The 22,840-nt window shown below is 44.8% G+C and overlaps 1 protein-coding gene across 1 annotated transcript; it reads right to left on the minus strand.

Moving 5' to 3' along the window:
- Window positions 1–1,821: 1,821 nt before the first annotated feature.
- Window positions 1,822–22,724, minus strand: ND-19 (NADH dehydrogenase [ubiquinone] 1 alpha subcomplex subunit 8). The gene is made up of 3 exons (XM_075693606.1): window positions 22,489–22,724; window positions 13,924–14,099; window positions 1,822–2,137 (listed from the first exon to the last, which is right to left on the minus strand). The coding sequence occupies exons 1-3, from the start codon at window positions 22,615–22,617 to the stop codon at window positions 1,921–1,923; spliced, it is 522 nt and encodes a 173-aa protein (XP_075549721.1). The 5' UTR covers window positions 22,618–22,724; the 3' UTR covers window positions 1,822–1,920.
- Between the last annotated feature and the right edge of the window lie 116 nt (window positions 22,725–22,840).

Raw genomic sequence — 22,840 nt, forward strand, 5'->3', positions numbered from 1 at the left:
TGTGCAATTGGAGTTGTGCGTCGCTTCTGGTGAGCGGTAATGGTGGCATTTTTTCAGTTTCAATATCAACAATGTCTGCTTCAGCGAGCGTTTAGATACACATCTACAAGTAACAAATTTTGCAAGGAGGCTATTCTGTATCTACGATTTTTAGGTGGCTCAAAATTGCATTGCTTTTTCCCTTTAATCCACACACCCAGTCCTTCCCAGTTTAACAGCTTAAATTTACTTCTAAATGTAGTGTGAATATAATATTAGGATGTGTTTCTCCTTGCCTGTATCAGCATGTGAAGAATTAAGTTGGCATGCAACAAGTGCCAAAGTTTTGATTATACTGCATGGTTTCCATGGAATAGGTTGCAGTGTTGAAGGTAGGGTAGAACGATAGGCACGCAGCAATTTTGCACTGCATTTTTCACAGGTGTTACTTCTGCAAATGTGAGCCTTGGATTGCTGTTTCACATGCACCAACCATGAGAGCTGCGATTTTTCTATCTGCGAGCACCTACTGGAAGACAGAATTATTTTGACATGAGCTTATTCAGTGCCAATATTCTCGCCATGGTTGGGCGGCAGGGCAAATGCGATCCACCACTCCGGTTTGCCACCAACTGTTCTGAGTGACTGGTCAAAATTTAAGATTTTTTTTTTCACGATGCTTGAGTGTCACTTTATCACGTGCGCAAATGTTCAAAAGAAAAGTGGCATGGAAGGTGAGAAAGTCGCACTTTTCTAGCGCGCTGTTAACAAAAACAGCATAGAAAATCGGGCATCGGGAGATGCCATTGCACACCAAAGTGTGTAACTTTCTGTTGAAACACTGCCGGCATTTTGGAACCATGGTAAAGAGGAGAGATCCAAGCTTGAGATAGCCACAGTGCTGCATTTCACAATGCACAAATAACAGCAAATGAAGTGAACGAAAAATGAAAAAAAAAAGAAAAAAAAAGCTAAAGTAGCGTTGTGATTAGTTACTGCTGCCCTTTAATCACTGCTCTTTTACACAAACACAGGAACCGCTCTTATTGGTTAATGCAGATTTAAATGGCCGGTGCATCTTTCACGGACATTTTGACAGTGGTAAAGTGCGCATTATTTTTCCCCGGCAAAGTCTGGCGATTAGGATGTGTCGCTGGCTCGTGTTAGTTTTGTTAATGTATCCAAAATGCAAAACTGGTGAACTTCAAATTAAAAATGGTGGAATGGTCGTATGAGGGGGGGGAGGAGAAAGAGAGAGCACGGGGACTTAGCAAACACATTTCTCCTCCGCATTCCTAGTACAGATATCCTTTCTTTTACGACTCCACTGTAAATCAGCCTATTCACTTTTCAGTTATCTTATTGGTACACAATATGGCAAATCAATTCTGAAGAATCCTACAAGTTGGAGGAAGGTTCATAAAACAGAAAAATGCTAGTCATCCACCTCACTGTAACACAAAGGGACAAAGGAAACTAATAGGCATTGGTCCCTCGTTCAATCCCCTGACTGGGACAATTTTTTTTTTGAATCCGCGAAATTTTCGGAGAAACTAGTGTGGGTCTCCTTTGCAGCTTCATGCTACACTGGGGTGGATGACTATTCTTACCATTCACAAATTGTACTAATACTATGAAGTCAAAGGAAGGGTGACGCCATTCCAGTCTGCTTACGTAGTGAACCACAGCTCATCACCCCTCTTGGGTACATGCCAAAGTTAACAGGCAATAACAACCTCAGAAAGCGTTATGTCCACGCTACCTAATGCTACCTGCAAGTGCTGACACTGCCAAAGATGCATATCTCAGCATTTAAATAAAGGAGCAGCAGACACAGCCCTCTTCAACCTGAAGAAGCTTTATGTTCATATTTTCTACAGCCATCCGCTAGTAACGATGTTGAAAATCTATTGCAGGTGTGCTACAATGTACCTCCAATGGTTACGAAATGATGGACCGCAAGCCGTGCTTTGCAGGGCGCCTGGGAAAGTCATCTTCCAATTTCGGCGTCGCAGGGTAGTCGTCACGGTAACCCTTTTCCGGCCTTGGTCGCTCAGTGTGGTGAACACGAGGCATCGCAAAGTACCCAAGGTGCGGCCGTTCAATGCCCAGCTTGTCGAGCATGCAGCCATCCAATGCGGCCTGGGTTTTCCGGCAGCTGCAAAAGAATAGACAATCCATTTAAATTAGAGCACAGACTGAGCACGGTAAGAAAACATAGGAAGGCTGACTGAAAAAAAAAAAAAAACAAAAAAGAAACAGCCACCAATTTGAACCACAGTGACAATTTTCCACAAACATTTGTCGTCACGCATTGTTGTTACAAGCATCTGTTACACTGGGAAGCTCCGATCTTGCTACGATGGTCTCTACAGGGTGTTATGCAAAGTCACCGATGTTAGCGGATTCAACCATTTGTTACAACTGCGCCGTCTATGTGGCTGACGAGTAGGTCGTGTACCGTGGGTCTCTCATATCATACACTATTGTACACATTGCGCAACTTAACCCATACCTCATGGCTAACTTCGCAATCATGTTGAGCACACCAGGTCGGTGCTCTTACCGTGGAGGTTGCTGTCGTGGGACAGTAGAGGAACAGATGCGTCCATCAGCTGATGAAGACATCTACAAAGCAGCCCCAGGTGGGCTCAAGCTTCATATCCGTCACTGCTGCCCGTGGTTTGCCTCAAACGCAACTAGTAACAATGCGCGGCAGTCAGCATTGAAAACACAGTGGAACGGAAGGGGCTGGTACATTAAAGGAGCCACAAGACGGTCGTCCGACAGGTTGAACTGCGTTATTTCCTGCTTTGGTTTTTCACATGACGTCATCATACTTACTGATACCTGGTATCAGGATGAATGTGATATATACTTAGTCTTTCCGGCTATCATACCTAGTTCTTGGTGTCAGTGTTTGTTGGCCTTCTTATGATATGACTAATAAAAGCAGGCCCCTTGGTTAACCCCTTTTCTCCTCTCTAAAGGTGACGATAAGAAAGAACTGTTGAACCACAGACCAATATGTATACTTCCTGTGTTTTCAAATGGCATAGAAAAGTTAATTACCGATGAAATAACTACGTTTTGTGACAAACATAACATACTCACAAATTCCCAAGTTGGATTCCGCAAGGGTCGTTCAGCATAGTTAGCAATATTAAACCAAAGAGAACTAATCTTGACTGCTAAACAAGCTTTTAGCCCTAGGTGTTGTAACTTTTCTAAGGCATTCAGAACTCTATCGATTATGGCTTTAGGGGAGTATTTCTAGATTTACTAAAAACTTACCTACACTATCGCTGCAAGAAGGTTATCATCAACCCTCATACCTCTAACACCATGGAAATTAACTCTGGGATACCACAAGGAAGTATCCTTGGACCCTTACTGTTTAATCTTTACATTAATGACATCATACCACTAATATATTTATTATATTAATATTTATATTAATGCCATCATTAATACTAACGAAATTTTACCATACCGCAATCATGTCCATAACAAACTACACAAATGGAGCTCACTCAACTCATTAACCATTAATCCACTAAAACTAAAGCCGTGCTATTTCAAGCAAAAATAAAATGCCATAATTCACAGTGACCTCATTATAGGTACTTCGATAAGTGAACTTGCTCCCTGCACTAATAGTCTTGGAGTTATATTAGATGCACACCTAACATGGAATAATCACATTCATTTCATTTCCAAAAAGGGTGCCAGAGGTGTAGGCATGCTAACAAGATTACATTTTTCTTTGCCAAGAACTGTTAAGGTGATGAAGTACAATTTGCTATTTTTATCGCACAAACTACTGCCACCTGGTCTGGGGTAGTACCACCCCGACCAAAATTACTAAGCGGTCGATATTGAAAAAAAAAAAAATCTGTTAGTGCAATTAATTGCTAACGCACTGCACCTAGTTCACACAGAACCATTATTTAACAGCCTTCGAATAACCACCATAAATTCCATCTACAATGATTTACTATTAAGTGATATATAGGAAGCAAAAAAACAGGGAAACAATTTGATTTGGGAAATATCTAACCTCCAAAGAAATACTAACGATTACCATACACAGCATAACGAAACATGGTACGTTCCAAAAACACGAACCAACTACGGTGCACAGTCACTAAATTACAGACTACGATCATTACTCAACTCATTTGACAATGCTATGTGATTTATTGTTTTCTTTCTCTGTGTTGGAAAGCTTATATTCTATTTTCATCCTTACTCTCGAACTTTTTGTATAAATGTTATCTTGTTAGGTTAGGTTTCTTGCTTCGGATTGCTGCTTCACATTCCTGTGTTGTGAAGATGCTTGCAAGTGCTGTTTTTGTATTATGTCTTAATTGCTGTATGCCAAATCTTTGTTTCATAGATGTGTACTACTTATTAAATTGAATTGTGAACTATGCTTGTAAGTGCTGTTTTTGTACTTATTAAACGCTGTAATGCCAAATCTTCTTTTTTAAAAAAGAAGATTTGGCATTACAGCGTTTAATAAGTACAACAGATGTGTACAACTTAAGTAGCCTGTATTTAGAGCGAACATTGGCCTTTGTCAAACCCCGCTCCTTTGGCTTTTTGCCCATTTTTATGACATTGTGTAATCATGATGTCGAATAAATCTGTCTGTCTGTATGTCTATTTGTAACTCGGAGTAGAGGGCCCAATATGGTTACACACACACAAAAAAAAAATGTGGCTCTCAGCACACATTTAACTTGAAATTTCAACTTGAAATCGCTGCCTCTAAACCCCTCCCACCAATAGCAACCACCATTTTTTCATGGTTGTGTGACATCAGGAAATAAGGGGCCACCACTGTGTCATCTGCTTTGAAACAGTTCAAGACCACCATCGGAGGTCTTGCTCCGCACACTCTGGTTGCCAACGATGCAGCAAGGGTGGTGCCACCGAGGTATGCCCGCAATACCTTCATTTTTGCGACGAAAACCAGCACCCAAATGCCCACATAGACAGAGGCGTACATGTAAAACAAAACAATGCATGGCGGCCATGATGTATATACTGCTCCTGCAATCACTTCTGCAATCACTTCCGGTGTTTGCAGTATACAAAAGCATGGCCTTCGAGACTGCCTTCTGTCACCCGAGGGAGCCATTGCCAGGGGAACCAAATCATTTTGCCATCACTCAGTGTCACCAGACTGCTTTACAATTCAACAGCAACATTAAAAATTCAGATACAAATTTTCTACTACACCGAATGCACTCAACTTTCACCAGCTTGCTGTGGCATGCATAAGGCTTGCCATGCAATGCATAATTCAAGCTTTAATATTTGTTGTTATGGCCCCTTTGAATGGTAGCACCACCACATCACCTGTATTTCTAGAATACTCATCAGCAGGCTGCAATATTAGCCTTTACATATTAGGAAGGCAGGTAATGTGTTCCAGTGTAGCAATAAACATTGCCCTTGTGACAATGCCCAATGACAATGTGAACGTGAGTGGAAACGGGAATGTGGGCAGGCTTATTGGGTCTGTCAGCTGCCGACATGATGCTATTCCCAATGCAGAAACAGAATGTGGTAGGAAAGCTATCAGTGAACATAAAAGCATGCCCTTTTACACTTTGTTCTCGATGGCAGCCACCATGCATGTACCCTAGCTCAACAACTCAACAACTCGGGAAAGGGTGCTTCAGGACCCCTTTAAAGGGGCTCTGAACCACCCCTTGGGTTTAGTGAAATACCATAGTCCATGGGTAGCATAAGCTGCTGTGAACATCTCAGCCAAGTTTTGCTGTTGTATGCGGTGCGTGGAGCTCGCAAGCGGATCGCGAAGTCACCTTTCTCTGAAACACTTTCTTTTCAACAGAAGCCTGCACCTCATTCTCTTCTGGATGTTTTATTTCGTAATAAAGTGGATTCCCATATGCGGTTGCTATTGGCAGCTGCGGCTAAGCGCCCTGTGGCTTGCTGAGCACAACAGCGTTTGGCTTATGTTTAGTGCATTGTAGACACCAAAATCACAAGTCATGACATCTTAGTTAACAACCAAAATTAAATTTGAACTGTGCACCTTGATGACATTTACAGGGCGGAGCAATGCAGGCACGCCTCACTCCGCTGTCACCTTCGCAGTGCAAAGCATCAAAGAAGGAACAGGAGCACAGCGGAGGTCGTGTTTGATTGCCAATAACTCTGCTTCTGCTGAACGCATTGAAGTACTTTTTGTGGAAAAGTATTTCTGAAATAGCCTACTCCAAATGCCCTTTTTTCACTTCAATAAAAAGTGGTTCAGGGCCACTTCCACAAATTTTTTGAACAGGATTCATTTTTTGTATGAGCTAATGCAGTATATGTAAAATCACAAAAGAAGCCCAAATTTGCAAAATTAACTAAAAATTCGGGTGAGTTGGCAGGTACGTAGAGTCATGACCAAAAGTTTGGGGACCAAAGGTGCCGTGATTTATTCTTTTTTTTGCCGCCCGGCCATTTCAGCTGAAATCAGGACTGCACGTATACGTGTGCATGTTTGACCAATACAATGTATTAAACCAACTTCAGGCCGTGGAGCTGCACTTGAATATATTTGAATTTTTTTGCTGGTGCCGTGGTCCAAAACTCTTGATCGCGACTGTATGTGCTACCCCAATAACAACCTAAGCTGAATTTGAGGGCTACATTAGCTAAATGCTCTTGAATGGCTCTCACTATGCTATTAAAGGAACACAGAAAAAAAAAAATTCATAAAGTTAAGCTGTATTAGCAAACTACATTTCTGCAATAGTGAACTTTCCTCTCTGTTTATGAGGGTAGGCTCAGTATGAAAGACCGGCAGCACCAATGCTCTAAAGTTCCCACACCAGATTGCTGAGATGTCATTGATTTTGACATTTACGTGGGGCCTAGTTAATTTTTTATTATGAAGGAATTAACACTGGTTCCTAGAGGCACCGAGGTCAACCTAACAAGTCTTGCAAACTCTTCCTGCACCAAAACAGCCCAAATCGAACAAAGAAAGAAGAAAAAAAAGACACCTTCGAGATCAGAATGACGTTCCAGCTCTGTGCTTTCGGCACAAAATTGAAGAAAGGGGAGGCCCAGCCATCCACTTTCACTACTAGAAACCAATTCCTTTTCAAGAAAAAAGTTAAGGAATACTCTACTGGTATAAGTTGTAGTGCCCCTTCCAATTTGATTCCATGGTTCTTAGTCTCGACAACTGCTTTAAGCTTCGTAAAACACAGTTCATGATTATCGATAACAGCAATAAGCATACTGTGTTGAAACGCGGCTCTGCCTTTTGTGCAGACAGACCGGTTCATCAATAGACTTTCAAGAATTTTAAAACAATGACTTACAAAAATGTGAGTCACGTTGTGGGAGTGACATGAAGGCCGCTGTCTATTTCAGGATGTGGGAAATGCATTGTGCCTTCAACCTAACATCAGTGCAGCATGCTCACCAGAATCTTACAAAAGGCTGTAGTGTCAACTGAGACATACGCACACTACACAGACTGTGCCTGTCGGAAATGTGCGAGATTATTGCTGACTTCATAAAAAAAAAAAGACATAGAAGCTGCTACTTATGCAACTGATTATATGCTGAGGATAGCTAGTAGAGACATCAGTGTTCAACACAAAGCAACCACTCCTTCAGAGGCCCTACGTGCTTCCAGTTTCTCACATTTACCGGCATGGTATTGCCATTCTGTCCAGTAACCAGCGTTGCGAGTGTTCGTTACAATTTAAAGAGACTGTGCAGACTAATAAATTCTGTTCTGAAATTTACTGCTCGTTTTCCAAAGAAACCACATTAAGTATAGTCACGGTATAGAATAGGAGGTCTTTGAAAAATTTCCTTTAAAGGCCAACTGCAATAATATTTTAAGCATTGTAGACAGCCTAATTTCAGTGTAAATATAGAGCAGCCGGCATAAAAAAATTAATGATTACAATGTAAGGGGATGTGTCACAAAAGGCTCACAAAAGTAAATGTTTTTGATACCAAAACTAAAAAGATAAAAACTTTCCCTTACAGCTTGTGAAAAGTGCATCAGCAGTTGCACCAGCATGAATGCTGCTGCTTCAGGTTGTCCTGGAGTCGGCACACATTTAATAGGCAGGACATTGCTCGCGCTTTGAAGTGTGCCTGATTCGACGTGAGGAATGAATTTCCCTGTTCATTTTGCAGATTGATTCATCACCGAGAGGATACATCACGTGAAACAGTGTTTTGGTTACACTCCAGAGCTAGCACAACAGCAGTGAGACCACAAAAGTTCTTGAGGTCCCTAAATTTTTGTGCTGTAAAAAAATTGTGGCAGAACCCATCCCACGATGACTGCCAAAAGCAAATGCTAGCATTGGATCAATATAGCCACACAACTTATTTGAAACAAGTTATGCGCGAGGCGTGTACTGCAGTGGGACTCTTCTTTCACGCTTCCCTAAGAACACTCGGCGCCATCTAACATCGCCGCCACGAAGCCTGCGTGCGGCTTTAGAAGTGCATGGTGCGCCGGTGTTTGCGAACGGTGAGGAACCCACCACGCAGCAACCTGGCTCTTCTTGCGCTTCTTTCTGGACATGCTGCACCATCTAGTGGCACTTCCGAGAAGTGCACACGTGGCTCGCCGGTGCCGGCAAACGCCGAAAGCTGTGCCCTCGGTTGCCACACGCACAGTGGCACATACTCGGTGACCCAAGTTAGTGAGAGGTTCATTGAAGAGTGGCACATATACCAATTTACTCATGATGCAGCTTGCTGAAACATTGGTGTGACAGACATTCACTGAAACCGGCACATGCCCGATGCATTTGTGGCACAGCTTGCTAATACGTCAGGTTGCTGTCCTTGAAGGACCCTCGTGACATGGGTTCAATTCCGCTCAGCATCGTAGAAATTTAAGGGACCTTTTTCTTCATTGTAGAGCAGCAGATTACCAGTGGCGCACACCTAGCCACCCAAGCTGGCGTCAAAGACATTTATTGAGGAGCGGCACACACCTACTGGCACACATCCAGTGACACAAATTGGCCTCAGTGAGGTTCACCGAAGACCAGCACAGACTAAATGGCACCAGTGTTTTCTGGAATGAATCGAAGCTGTTTCTCATGAATTGGCAAAAGCTCGATGCACTGTAAGCCGCATGTGCTTCTTCGAATTTCTTAACTCACAGTCATAATAGCGTGGAATATAGCCAGAGATTATTTAAAGGGACAATAGAGGCAGATATTAAGTCAAGCGAAAGTGGTAGATTAACACTCGAAAACATATGCGGTGTCAATATCATCAAGAATAGAGCTTCAGCAAGCGAGAAATCAAAGTTAATGTAGGACACAATTTAGGGCTCTACCGGGTCATTCTAGTACAGTGAACTCTTGTTAAGATGAACTTGGTTAAGCTGATTTCTTGCATATAACAAGCAACATGGGAACGTTTGTTTGGTTTTCCATAGACTCAATGCAAAAAAAAATCTGCTTAAGACGAACCACCAGACATACTCTTCGGTTAAGACGAACACTCGGAGTGACTGCCACTGCTACCGATCCTGGAGCCTAGGGTGCCTCGACGCGCCGCACCCAGGGGGCGCGTTGCGATTCCTCCCACCAGCAGCAGCGAGCGAAGTGACCTTCGGGCTGTCTATCACTTCAAAGCAAATTGAGTGGTGAGAACACAGCGCATGCAAGGTTACGAGCCATCAGTGCACATAGACTGTGCCCCCCAAGCAGATCGCTTTCAAGATAAGGCCCATGCAACTGCGCATGGCTGCAGTACAACAATGCCCTCCCTCCCCTACACCACTGCCATGTGCACGACGGAAGACAGCGTGCTTCTTCCCACCTTTCTTTCTCTGCGCACGCGAGACTGAGCCGCCATTGTCAGCTCCCCGTCACATGCTTTCACTCGCACACACAGTGTATGGCGCGCAACGATGACGTTATCACAAGATGAAGCCGGTACGTCCGTATTGCAATCAAAACCTGTAGCAACTGCTAGAGGAAGTCAACCCAACACGCCTCCGCCTACCTTCCTGCTCCACGACGCTTTGCTTCATCTCTCTTTCCACACCTCACTCAACGTCACCTAGATTTTCCTCTAGGTGGTGTTGCTTTGCCGCGTGCTCAGCACGTTCCTTCATACTTTCGCTAGCTCGGAATCTGCCTCAACGACCTATGAGGCAGCAGATGCCTGACTGAACTCCCTAGTGAACTTTTTCGAGCAGCACGAAGGCACAGAAGGATTTTTAAGGTCATTAGGTCAGATGACATCGTTTGTGGCTGCTGACTGATTTGCACAAAAGCGACAAACGTCCATCATGGACTGGATGAAACCAAGCAAGAGTAGCACTTGAAGACAGTTTTCTATTAGGTTAAGCCAAATAAATGCTTTTTATGCTATTTTCCTCCATTGCATGTCTACTTCATTTATTTAAGCAAGATATATGGGTGTGCCTGGTCATGCTGCCAATTATTCTTCTGATGAGACAAACAAATTTTCACGGTCCCTTTGAGTTCATCTTAAAGGGAGTCTACTGGATTAGCATGATGATGCCCAATTCTTCATTATAATTGTACCACTGGTACTCAACCACTGATACTAAAGATATCATTGTACTGCATTATAAGATGAACGAAAATGCTACTTGACCACTTCTATTCAACTCTGGAACATGCCGTTTAGCCAACATTTTAAAGAGAGGGTACCACACATCTAGCTTTACTATGCCATCATCGCCAGTAAAAACGCATTTCATACCACCCGCAGTACATGTTGTGGCAACATCTGATAGCTAGAAATCAAAACACTTTTATGACACTGGCCTCCGAGATTGTCTGCACGTGAGCAATCTCAGATGCTTCGTACTCAGTGTGAAATGAGATGAAGCGAAGGCTCATTTTACAATTTATTTCTTGCTGTCATGGAGAAGAGCAAGCAGAAAGAGTGATTTCAGATCAAAGTGGGCAGACTAGCTGCTGTCATGTTGTTACACAAACATGCGGTAATGGGTGGGCTGCCACGCGAACTTCAGGACGACAAGCAACGTGCCGCATCCATGTAACACCTTGGGATGTTGTCTGCTGTGTCTTCACTCGGTTTCTGGCTGGGCCGTTGCATTTTACACAAAATACCATAGCACCGACTGCTATTTCACTGACTGATGGCTGTAAAGAGTGATGATGGCACATGCAGTGTCGCACCTCGTCGCTAGTGGTGGGGGATTTGAGCCGTGCTAAAGGAATGTTGACCCTTCAGACGCAATATTCTCTCAATATAAGCATTCTCTTAAAGAAAAATAAACTGCGGGGTTCCTGGAATGGCATTTTAACAGTCCCCACTGACAAAACATTTGCTTTTAGTGTCCCTTTAAAAACTCTTTTTATAATATCCAAGGTAGGTTTTCTATGCATTAGGCAGCAGGCTCCAAAAATAAAGTGCAGAGACCTAACCTTAACGTGATGCGACGCATTAACATTTGTGAAATTTCAGAGAGAGCCATATTTATCCATCGCACAAATTTGGCGAATGATGAATTAGCAGTGCTGACACTCATTTCTGAAGATAGCTTCGTTGTTTCTTTTTCTTAATGTCAGATATTTCCTGCAAGACATTATGGTTTGCAAAGGAATTGTTATAGACCAGAAAGGGTTTAAGGTCAACTGCAATAAAACTTGAGACTGCATAAAAATCCCAGTTTCTAATACTGTAAGACACAGAGCAGACTCCATGCAAAGATTTACATTAGTAGATGCGTCACAAAAATCAAGCAAGAATTGACAATTTCGATACCGAAACTATAATAATAATAAAAAAAATTCAAGCAGAACCCCATCTCAACGATGTATGTCTATGTTGGGGGGATGCGCGACTCTTGCACGTCCCCTGATGTTTTTCCCACATAGCTCCCTTTTTCTGCAATCCGTCTTCGCCGCGTGGCCTGCGTGATGCCCGCGGCAGTCGGTCTGGTTGAAGCGCAGTACGAGAGATGGTGCGAGTGTTGCGCTGCTAACGCCGCCTCACGGTGGGGTTACTTGGGGGCGCAGGGGAGAACACGCTGGGTCTTTGGTGGCGGGTCGGCGAACGCCGCGGACGTCCCGTGCGTGCTCCGATCCATGCCTCTGCGAGACCGTCTCGCGTGGCCTCCTTTGAACGCGCCACCGTTCGTGTGAACGACCAGGCATTGGGATCCAGCATGGGGCGAACATATTCGCTCGTTATCCAGTCGCGGTGAGTTGGACTTCTAGATTTGTCGCGTGCCCATCGGCATGTTTTGTGGATAGCAACTCGGCTAGCAGGCATTGATCTATGAAAGGTGCAATAAATGCCCTTGAGATTGTTGGCACTACTGTGTTGTCGTTCCTTTGTCCCAAGAGCACGGGTGTGAGAACCCCACAATGTTAATGAGATTATAGGATTGAAGCAATGTAGCGATACTTGTATTGCCACCAATTAATTGCTTCATGTATGAGGCATGTATGCAGTCGAGTTCCTCTCTCGCCCTTCTCAATGAACACGCTGTGCTAGCACAGCACGATCACTGTGTCATGATTGGCGAGCAGCACCCACCCAGTGATACATGCCCAGTGACTCAACAAGTTGAAGCTAAACATTTTGACAGAATTGCCTGTCTTGTTGGGTTAATTCTGACTTTCAAGTGGCTCCAACTAAACAAATAAGTTTATTTTCCCAACGTTTTGGAATGAACTCGGCTCATTCTTCAGGGGGGGTGACGACAGAGATGTCGAGGCACAACTTTTAAGCTTTTGTTGTCTGGTGGGGGAGGGGATGTTGAATTCCTCTTGGATACTTGAAGGCTTCAATGAAACCAAAATTCTTAGAACTGAGGCCAACCAACAAAGACGACAGCCTAAACCGTTACAAGGGAAACCTGACGTCAGATTATATTTATCATAAGCACAGAACCATCTGAGACAGTGCCTGGCCTACGACACTCAGGTAGTCAACAAGAATTCAACAACCCCTCCTCCACCTCTCCCTTCCCCCTTCCCCCACCAGACCACGAAAGTTTAAAGGTTCATCTTCGACATCTCCGTCGTCATCCCTCCTGAAGAAGGAAGAAAGTTGGCTCCGAAATGTCAGGAAAATGAACTTATTTTTTGTTGGGGCCACTTCAAAGTCATAAACAACAAGGTAGCATGAAAAAGATTAAATGAAGAGTGTCACATACCCAGGGACCCAAGTTGGTCTGACGGTTAGTTGTGAACCCTGCTCCTCCAGCAAAGCAGCCAAATGCTTTCCCCATTAGACCATGAACTACCCAGTGATCCAAGTTGTCAGAAAAATGGTTGGAGACCCAGCCCGACAGATAGATTGTCAGTTTTTCCCTTAAAAGCACGTGAAGTTCCCAAAGAATGCTAATTGCACACAAAATATAGCACCACCTTTGATGTTGCACAATTCTGCAATGATGCCGAACCTGCAATGTTGAAAAATCACTGCAACGCCTGCTCAGAGCCTCCTAGATCTGGCACTGTCCATTACGCACTGAACATTTCAAAGGCCAAGCACAGCTGGGATCTGTGCCATGTCTGCTAACCACAGTGTACTTGCACCATCTGCTTAGTTGCTGTATAACAGCTGTCAATGTTTAAAAAATACTTCGCACTTACAAAAATTTGTAATTACATTCTGGGGTTTTGCATGCTAGAACAAAGATGTGATTGCGAGGCACACTGTAGCAGGCACACCAATGAGCGTTTTTACATTTCACCCCCCCTTCAAAAGGCGGTTGAGATCAAACCAGCAACTTTGAACTCAGCAGCGAAATGCCATGGCCACTAAGACATTGCAGTAGGTTTGGACAATTATTTACCAGTCCTGCAGCTTTGCTGCTTCAACAGTGTACACACTAATCATTTATAACCAATTTATCCCAAATTCGCTGTACTTGGCCTTTAGGCAATCGCCTGTCGAGGAACTTACTGGTGGTAGTGCATCTCACTGCTGCTCCACTCGAGGCACTCTGCGTACTCGTCATACTGCGGTCGGCAGGCTTTCTTCGCCTTGCGGAAGAACTCGAGGGCGCACTTGGTCACCTGCCTGCCTTCAGCGAGGCATTTGCGTGGGTCCCTCTCCTCTTTCCGGCAAAGCATAAACTCCTAAAGGAAAAACGAGATATTGATGCATCACACACAGAGACAGTGTACTAGGATTGGTTCGACAAGATGCGTTTTTGAGCACGTTTGTTCACTGCACTTAAATGACTACTGGCACGACAGTTTCGACTTTTCGTTTTCTTTCTTGCTTTAAATGAAGGTCCTCGGCCTCGAAACGTTAGCAAAATTACTGGCAAGCCTCGGAGCAGCCTAAATAATTTACTATGACAGCTTTTCTACTAACCACTCTTGGCTTCATTCCAGGGAGCTGCATAAGTTGTGGTGCAGAAGGTCGTCACGTGGAAGCAGGTCATTGCAACATTCTGGTTCTCACTCGGCTGTCTGCTATGCTATTGATTGTGTGGCCCAATGTAGCAGTATAGCAGACGACAGAATGAACTGGAGTGAGTGCTAAGACATTGCAATCTTCAGCTACCCTATGACCATCTTCAACGTGATGACTTATACACCACCGAGGAATGAAACCAAAAGTGGTTCGTGGAAAAGCAATCATGGAAAACTATTTAGGCTGCTACGAGACTTGCAAGTAGTTTTTCTAGTGTGTCGGGGTCAAGGACCTTAATTTAAAGCAAAAAAAAAATAAAGGAAGGGAGAGAAGTCAGAAATGTCATGTTAGCACACCTTTCAAGGGGTACTGCAACACTTTTTGAAACATGGTAAAAAAGCATTTGCAATCTGTAAACAATGCTGCCATGTGAGCTAAATTTTGTTCCACTTCAGGCAACAGGGAGCGTGAACTCTTGCATCAAGGTTTGTTCACTCTCTCCTGTAGCTTTCGAGGCTCCCTCAATCATGCCACAATTATATGGCATGATGACACATGCAACAGTTCAAAGACACCAGCCATTGGATGAACTACTGACGAGTTACGTTTAAGTGAAAGTTTGTGCACACATGCGCATCCCTCCATTGTTCTAGTAAACTGGAGAGTAACGGTTGTTAACACGTCCCGGTCACGCGGTCACTGATTCTTTCTTGCGCTCGGGAATGCTTGTCAGATGGCAGCCTTCTCAGGTTACCATAAATGCACCACAGAAAAAAATAAAAAACTACAAAAAGAGCAACAAGCAGGGCATTCACATTGAGGGTGGAATGGAAAAAAAATAATAAGCATCGCGTTTTCATATATCTCTGTTACTGTTAGGAGCTCTCCAAAAATTTACGTAGGAATATATTCGTTAAACACTCTTTCTAGTGTGTTCTCAAGCTTGAAAAACAGATATGGGAAGGCCCCTTTAAAAAATTAAAATGGCAAGAAAAAGAAGAACAATGCCAATACAGATCACTGTACATGCACTGAACTACCAACTGAATTTATTCAAAAGTGGAGAGTAGTGGGTTAGAAATATGAATATATATATATATATATATATATATATATATATATATATATATATATATATATATGACAAACTGCACAATAGTATGGTATGGTTCAATAGTGGAGAAAGAGGTGGATGATGAATAAAGGCAGGGTTCGGGTGACCATGTTTGTCTCCATCCGCAAGCTTGTGCTCGTTTCACACAAGTCGACAGGATAAAGATCTTGCAGCCACCTCATCGGCGTCACATCATCATGCAAGTACTCAACACCACGGCGTGAACCAGAGCGCACGGCTCCACCACCGACACCAACCAGCATCGTCACCGCATCACCGCAAGCCTTGGACATACCCAAGTACACCGGATCAGCGGACGATGGGCCCGTGGAAGATTGGTTTCGTGTCTTCGAGTTGCACGCATCCGCTGCATCATGTTCGCAACGGGATATGGTTGCAAATTTCAACGATTATGTCACCGGTGAGGCATTTCACTTCTACCTCATGCACATATTTGAAAACGATGAATTGTGGAATAAAATCAAAGACGAAATGATCAGCCAACTTAAAGTTTACGACCCTTCCATTATCCACGAGCTGCAGACATTTCAACTAGGTCGCCGCAGTCACACACAGTTTCCACAAAGCCCCATATTAGAAGATCCTCGGCGAATTTTTTTCGCCGTGATTTTCCCATGAAGAGGACGCGCAATCGCATGTTTAGCATGAACTTGACATCCCCAATAAAAGAAAAGCCACTGCGCACTAAACGACCTGCACGCCTATTCATTCCTTCAAAATCCAACACTGAACCAGGTTTGACCTCCACACACCAGTCAACAATATGTACGTCTTCAGCGCGCTGCAGCGCTGATGTCGTCGCTGAAACTTCTGACGGATTCCATCGCTTGTCTCGAATGCACGGGCCACTATGCGCTTTCAAGTCACATGACTCATATATGAACATTAGGCCATAATGCATGCTTTACACGATTGAGCACGACGCCATGGCATCGCAGACAGACGACCTTTCTCCGAGAGAACATGATCGAGCTGCATCCACTGTGACATCCTCCAGCACTCAATCACCAGGAATTCAAAACAGCATGGACAGAAACTTCTGTATCAGCAACACGAATCGAGAAAATACCGCAACAGTCAGTTGTTTTCGTGAAACGAAGCCAAATTGCTTACTGCTAAGACAAAACCAGAATACGAGTTGCAGCACCAACGTGTGTAAATCTTAAGGTGAAGACAATTTGGAGCAATGTATACATAGAGATTAAGGTGCTCCAAGACTCTCAAGCCTTCTTCTGCGTACTACACCTCAACAAGCCGCTACCACTTCAGAAGCTTCGCACACGCTGAATAGCATTGCGCACTGTCAAATGACAAAAGCGTGCATTCCGAATGACATTGCAGCAGTCTCGAAAGAGTCTTTTGAGAAGCCTGGCACACTGTGCTCGCCACCAGACAAGTCTCACAAAAAGGAGCGGTGTACAAGCTACCCATTTATCTCCATGTCAATTTGAGCAAGCAGTCAAAGGCATATTCCAATAGAGATGCTATATCAACAACTGTCGCAACAACAAGAACAGTTGCAACGAGGAAAACGTCAGTGTGCAAGTCAACTAAGCCCAAGGCCAACTCAACAAACACAACGTTTTGCAAGAAAGAAACATTGTCGAGTCCACCTTCAGCACCACCTATCCAGACTGCTCCCAACACAAGGATTCCTGCGGGTATGCTGTGCATGACGACGCAAACAACATGGGCACTTCTCTGGCATACCGGACAAACTAAGATTTCGGCTACCCTACTCAGACCACCAAATGTTCGGGCGGGAGATTCCGGGTGTCCACAGGATGCGACGAGTAAGCCGACACCTACTAAATCCGAGTACCCACAGCTTCCATGTGTCCAAACCTTCCTTCATCGCACTGAATATTCATCCGGATGCAACAGCCAGCCTCGGCCACCTGAGCTCGGCTGGACGTCATCGAACTGCCTGACTGACATGTGAGGCACTGTTCATGTGAGAAGTAAGACGGTATCATCGGCCCCTGTAGCTACGAATCTCTTAAAGGGAGGGGAAAGCATGTGACGAACTGTACAATAGTACGGTACGGTGCAATAGTGGAGAAAGAGGTAGACGAAGAATAAAGGCAGTGTTCGGTCGACCATGTTTGTCTCCATCCACAATCTCATGCTCGCGTCACACACACACACACACACACACACACACACACACACACACACACAGACACACACGTACACACACACGCACGTACGCACGCACACACACGCACGTACACACGCACACACACACACACACACACACGCACGTACGCACGCACGCACGCACGCACGTACACACACGCACACACGCACACACACGCACACACACGCGCACACACACACACACACACACACACACACACACACACACACGGATATATACAAATGTGCATATATGCAGAAGAAACAGTGCCATAAGGCATTTAAAATCAAAACTTGGTCAGATCTTCGCCACGTGGTGAAGTTAGATGTGAGCATTGGATTTGTAAAGGGGGTTTATTCAGGTCCTAGAGAAGCAGCGACCAACGCGGCAGCAGCAGCTAGGGCGCAGCCAGAGAACGAACTGGGTATGAGCCACGCGATGGCAACGGGGCTTTTTAGCCTGCCGATCTTCGTCGTCACAGATTGCTAATCCATTGGGCTATCTATGCCCATGTAGGCTCAGGTTACATCCTTGTCCTCAACTGTTTAAGCAAAGAACTCAACAGCGACCAAGCTCAGCTCCAGAAAAAGCTCGGTTGGTAGCTGCCAGTTTAAGTTGCGAGCTGCTGCTCTATGTCCCGTGACCTTGCTGTATGGGCGGCACAAAGGAAATGGATGGGCACAGCCAACTCAGTTTTCTGCTCTCAACTGCTGTCGCAGTAAATGGTTGCTTTTCCATGATGTGCCAACTGATGTTGCACACATGATCTTCAGAGCCTTCTAGTCTTTTTTCAATGCAAGCCAATAGGTCTGAAGGGGCTTATTAACTGCCATAAACTAGTTTTTCCGCATTTCATTAAAGTTTCTCATTAGGACACTTCAAATTGACTGCAAGTGCAAGTCAGCATGTTAACTGATGCCACATCTGAAGCATTTGCCTTTTGCTTAGTTTCTGAAAAAGTTTGTGCAAAATTTAGCTCCCCAACCTGCTTTCTTTCTGTGCAAAATTTGGTCTCAAGTAAAACTTAAATTTGGCTTAGCTTATCGCTTCAATATCGCTTATCGCTTCAACAAGCCTTCAATAGAGTACAACGAATGTTTTGTGCTTCTTAATGAGACAAGGTGAATCTGTGTTTTCCCACGTAATAAAAATATTCGCACATAATGGGATAACCGTGGACGGCATTCGAGGCTGTGAGAAAGGTGAAAACCCATATGTAAATGTGCTTGCCAGCCAGTCAATTATAGAGGGTGCTTCAGCTAACTTGGGCCAATTCATGGGCCAACTGTACGCCGAAAACTAAAGCTCCTTAAACTTCGTAAAGTAGTGCCACGCTTTGAAGAATGCCGCCTCCTCCTCGAGCACTCTGGCCGACGCCAACACGGCGTTGCTATTGGCCTAATGGCATCACGTGGCCCCTTGCGCCGGCTTCGTTTGTTTACAGTCATGCTTCAGTGCCATTTTTGCTAGAGAAGCAGAGCTTGTTGGCGCCATTCCTATTTTGTGTTGTTTTGATTTTGTGAACGCCTTGAAGGATTTTTTGTGGCAAGTGCGACATCGCTTCACGTCATTTTCTGTGACCATGACCTGCTGCGCGTTCGGATGCCAATATAGTTTTAGCAAAGGCAAGAATCTGTTTGCGATACCGTTCGGTAAGCGCGACGGGTTAAGAAGAAAGACGTGGCTTCACCGAATCGGGAGGGAGAACTTCCGACCAACTTCTTCCCCGCGACTATGCAAGGTAAGTTGTGTGTCTCTCAGAGTATAGTATGTGCCAGGCTTGCGTGTTGTGCTGTCGGCAATAACGTAGTAGATATTGCACAGTTCACTGTGTATGTTGTCATTTGTACGCACGCTATAACACGATTTTTACGCAACGTATGCTTTTTTATATACGCACTACATGGTCGTGTTAGTCGTATTTGGTGCGCTTAATCGTTCTGTACGCCAACCGGCTTGAGTTCACGGGCACGCGAGGTTGTGCGACAACATGATTACGAAATTTTTAAGATTCAGCGCAGTCCTTTTGACAAAATTTCAGTCTCGATAATGAAAGCACCTCAGGAGAGCATCTCTCTGCCTTTTGTGGTTACTTACTAGTCTTCTTTATATAGAATAGCTTTGTTTGCTTCATTTGTTCGTGTTCCTTGTTGGCGGTCACTCGGTGGATTTGCGATACAGAGGCACCGATTAAAAGCGTGCATGCTCTCCCGAAACAGTGTTAGGCGGTGCGTTCGTTGCCGAGCGACAACATCATAGGTACTTGAGACGTATGTGCTAACTCACGTGAGCTTTAAAATGTGCTAAGCTTAAGATGCGGCCGTGGAGCACTCGCAAAGAAAATGTGCGGTTGCACGCCCGTTCCCTGGCTGGTTTAGTCGTCGTTCGTGCTTAGTCGTTTGCTCGTTCGTTCGCACGCTTGTTTAGTCGTTTGCTTGGTTGTTTAATTCGCACGCTCGTATAGTCGTTCGCTTGCTCGTTCATTCCACTATTAGTTTCTGCAGTCACTATGCCTAATTGAGACGCGCTTGCTGTAAGGACTCTTAGGCTGGTGCGTTTATTTACGCAATGCAACAATAAATGGTGCACATGGACTTGTGACTGCAAAGGCAAATCTGTAATGCATCTATGCTGAAAATAAACTGTTAACTTGCAACTCGAATGCCGTTTCATATCATTTTGTCCTATAGATAAAACATCATTTCACTTGCTGCAATTTCGGCCGCGTCATGGCGGGGGGATTCTTTGTGCGATCATGACTTCACTAATAAAGCCATGTCTCGCAAATGTTACTTTGGAGGGAGTGCAACCGTCCTCAATGCATGCACCTCAGTGCAACTCGGTTCGCGACAAGTAAACTTAGTAAACGGGCGAACCAACGCACGATGAAGTGTTATTCGTGATAATTCATTAACCTGAAAAAAATTACTGAAGCCCAGAGTGGTATTGTTTGAGATTGAGTCAAGCAATGTTATCGCTCTCCCGCTTCGCACACGAATGCTAAAAACTTATTTTCTTGTGTACGCAGAGTCCTGACTCGATGATCGGCCGCGGTATTTCTGTCGACGTTGAGACACAAGAAACATAATAGCACCAGCGCCTCCTCTGAGCCTTTGCGCGCGCTTAGATTGGCAAGCACACACGTTGGCGGCACTGTAGCTTGTAATACACTTTCGAACCTTCAGAGCAGTGATCTCCGTCAGCCTTTGTACGTCATAGCTGATACGCGCCGCGAATTCACATGGTAAGGGCGGCGCGGATTTTTTAGGCTGAGGGCTTGCTGGAAGTCAAGATGTTGTCATTCGATCGTAAACATGTTATTTACAACCATTCGCAACAAGATCTTGCGACACACCCTTGAAAAATGTTGTGTACCTAATTGTAGGGCACGCAATACATTCGCAGTCGTCAATGCACAGCGTTAACACTCCTTCAGAAACTTTCTTAAAGAAATAGTTATCAAAAAATGAAACAAAAGCCGCCATTACTGAATTTGTATAACCATCCAACTAGAAATTCTATGCTGTACACGAAGTTACGCGGAGCTGGAAAGCCAACGTGAACGCCTAAAGAGCACTGCCTTGCTATGCGTGCATTCACTCTGCGAAAGATCGTCTGCTGCGCTCGAGCATCGTAGGCGGCGCCACGGTCGAGGAACAAGGAGGAGTAAAGGCGGAGGAGGAGAGTGGCACTATTTTGCGAAGTTTAAGGGGTTTTAACGAAAACTTCTCCGGCGCGACCCCATGCGCCCGAGTGAAAAGAAAAAGAGAAAAAGAGGAGTGCGATTGGGTGTGCAAGTAGTGACGTCGTTGCTCCCTGTGGCAGCCGAGCGCGCGCACAGCAGGTTCCTTCCGGCTCCGAAATGGGTAGGCCACACGTCATACTTACTCCTGAGGAGCAGGAAACTTTCGATCAGCAGCGCCGCGAGCAGAATCGGGAACGAGATCGTCTACGCCGTGCCGCTGCTGCAACCCGGGCACAAGAACAGGCCCGTGCAGCCGAGCGCAAGCAGCAACTGCGTACCGAGGATCCGGCAGCCTACCAAGCCGTAGTTTAATGAAACGCCGGGGTTAACCCCGGGGGGCGCACGTTTTAGCCTTGCTGATAAACCATCTGTACGGTGTGCTTGGGCGGTGGTTTTTTAAATAGTTCTCCCACGTTAGCTGAAGCACCCTGTATTAATGCGTAAGGCAATTTAAGGATTGCGGGTAATCAAGCAAACGATCTGAAAAACAGCGCGTGCAGGAAGTGCCGTAACGTGCACTCCGCTGGTCAAGTAGCCTGGCGGGACATGTGGCACTGTATTCGGCGCCGCCGTACGCTCACAACAAATAGCTTCATTAGTTATACACGAGATAAATAATGTTCGCAGGCTTTGAAAGACGTGTCGAGCAAAATTTACTTCAGCGGTAGCGCCAATGCTTGGTTTCTTAGCGCGAGGCTGTCGCTTTGCTTGCTAACGGCGACTCTTTTGAAAGCACTGCCTGCAGACGACATTCGGAGATAACGTGACCACGCTGTCCAGGCGAAACCCCCGTTACTTTTGCTGCGCCCTACCTTATGCGGTGACACGCACTCATCGCTGAACCATCCTACAAAAGCCTGAGATAAATTCTATGTGCCGGTTTCGGCCTTTACGGAACGGAAGGTCACATTAGGCAGTTTTGACTTCTTCAAGGTGATCTAGTCAACGTATGTGCATTCCAAGGCGACAGTTGCGAAGCTTCAACATTACATACCATTCGGTTTATATAGATGCTTTCGTTAGAGGCCTAATATTACGAATATTTGAGTGATTGAAGAATGCACACGGCCGTTGCATCCATACTACCTTGCTTGGCTCTTCGCAGTATTTTCCAAAATAATAAGCCCCCGCACGAAGTGCGGGCGTCGAGATGTTGACTTCTTGAACATTTAACTCGTCGTCACTTGGAAATTGATATCCATCAGTAAAAGGCATCCCGAAAACAGTACAGCAGCAGAACTTGCGGACACAGAAAACACAAAATCCCCTTTCTCGAGCACAGCGAGCTTTCACCGACCACCTAGACCGAACAGTCAAGCAGCTGTTACAACTAATGGCAGTCCCATTGAAGTTTCCATGACACCGTGTATGGTGACTAGCGCCGCGTTGTACTGTCGCTATTTTATTTTTGCATTAATAATCATTTGAATAAAAACAA

This window comes from Dermacentor variabilis, chromosome 5 (assembly GCF_050947875.1).
Source record: "Dermacentor variabilis isolate Ectoservices chromosome 5, ASM5094787v1, whole genome shotgun sequence".
In the NCBI taxonomy this organism is placed as follows: domain Eukaryota; kingdom Metazoa; phylum Arthropoda; class Arachnida; order Ixodida; family Ixodidae; genus Dermacentor; species Dermacentor variabilis.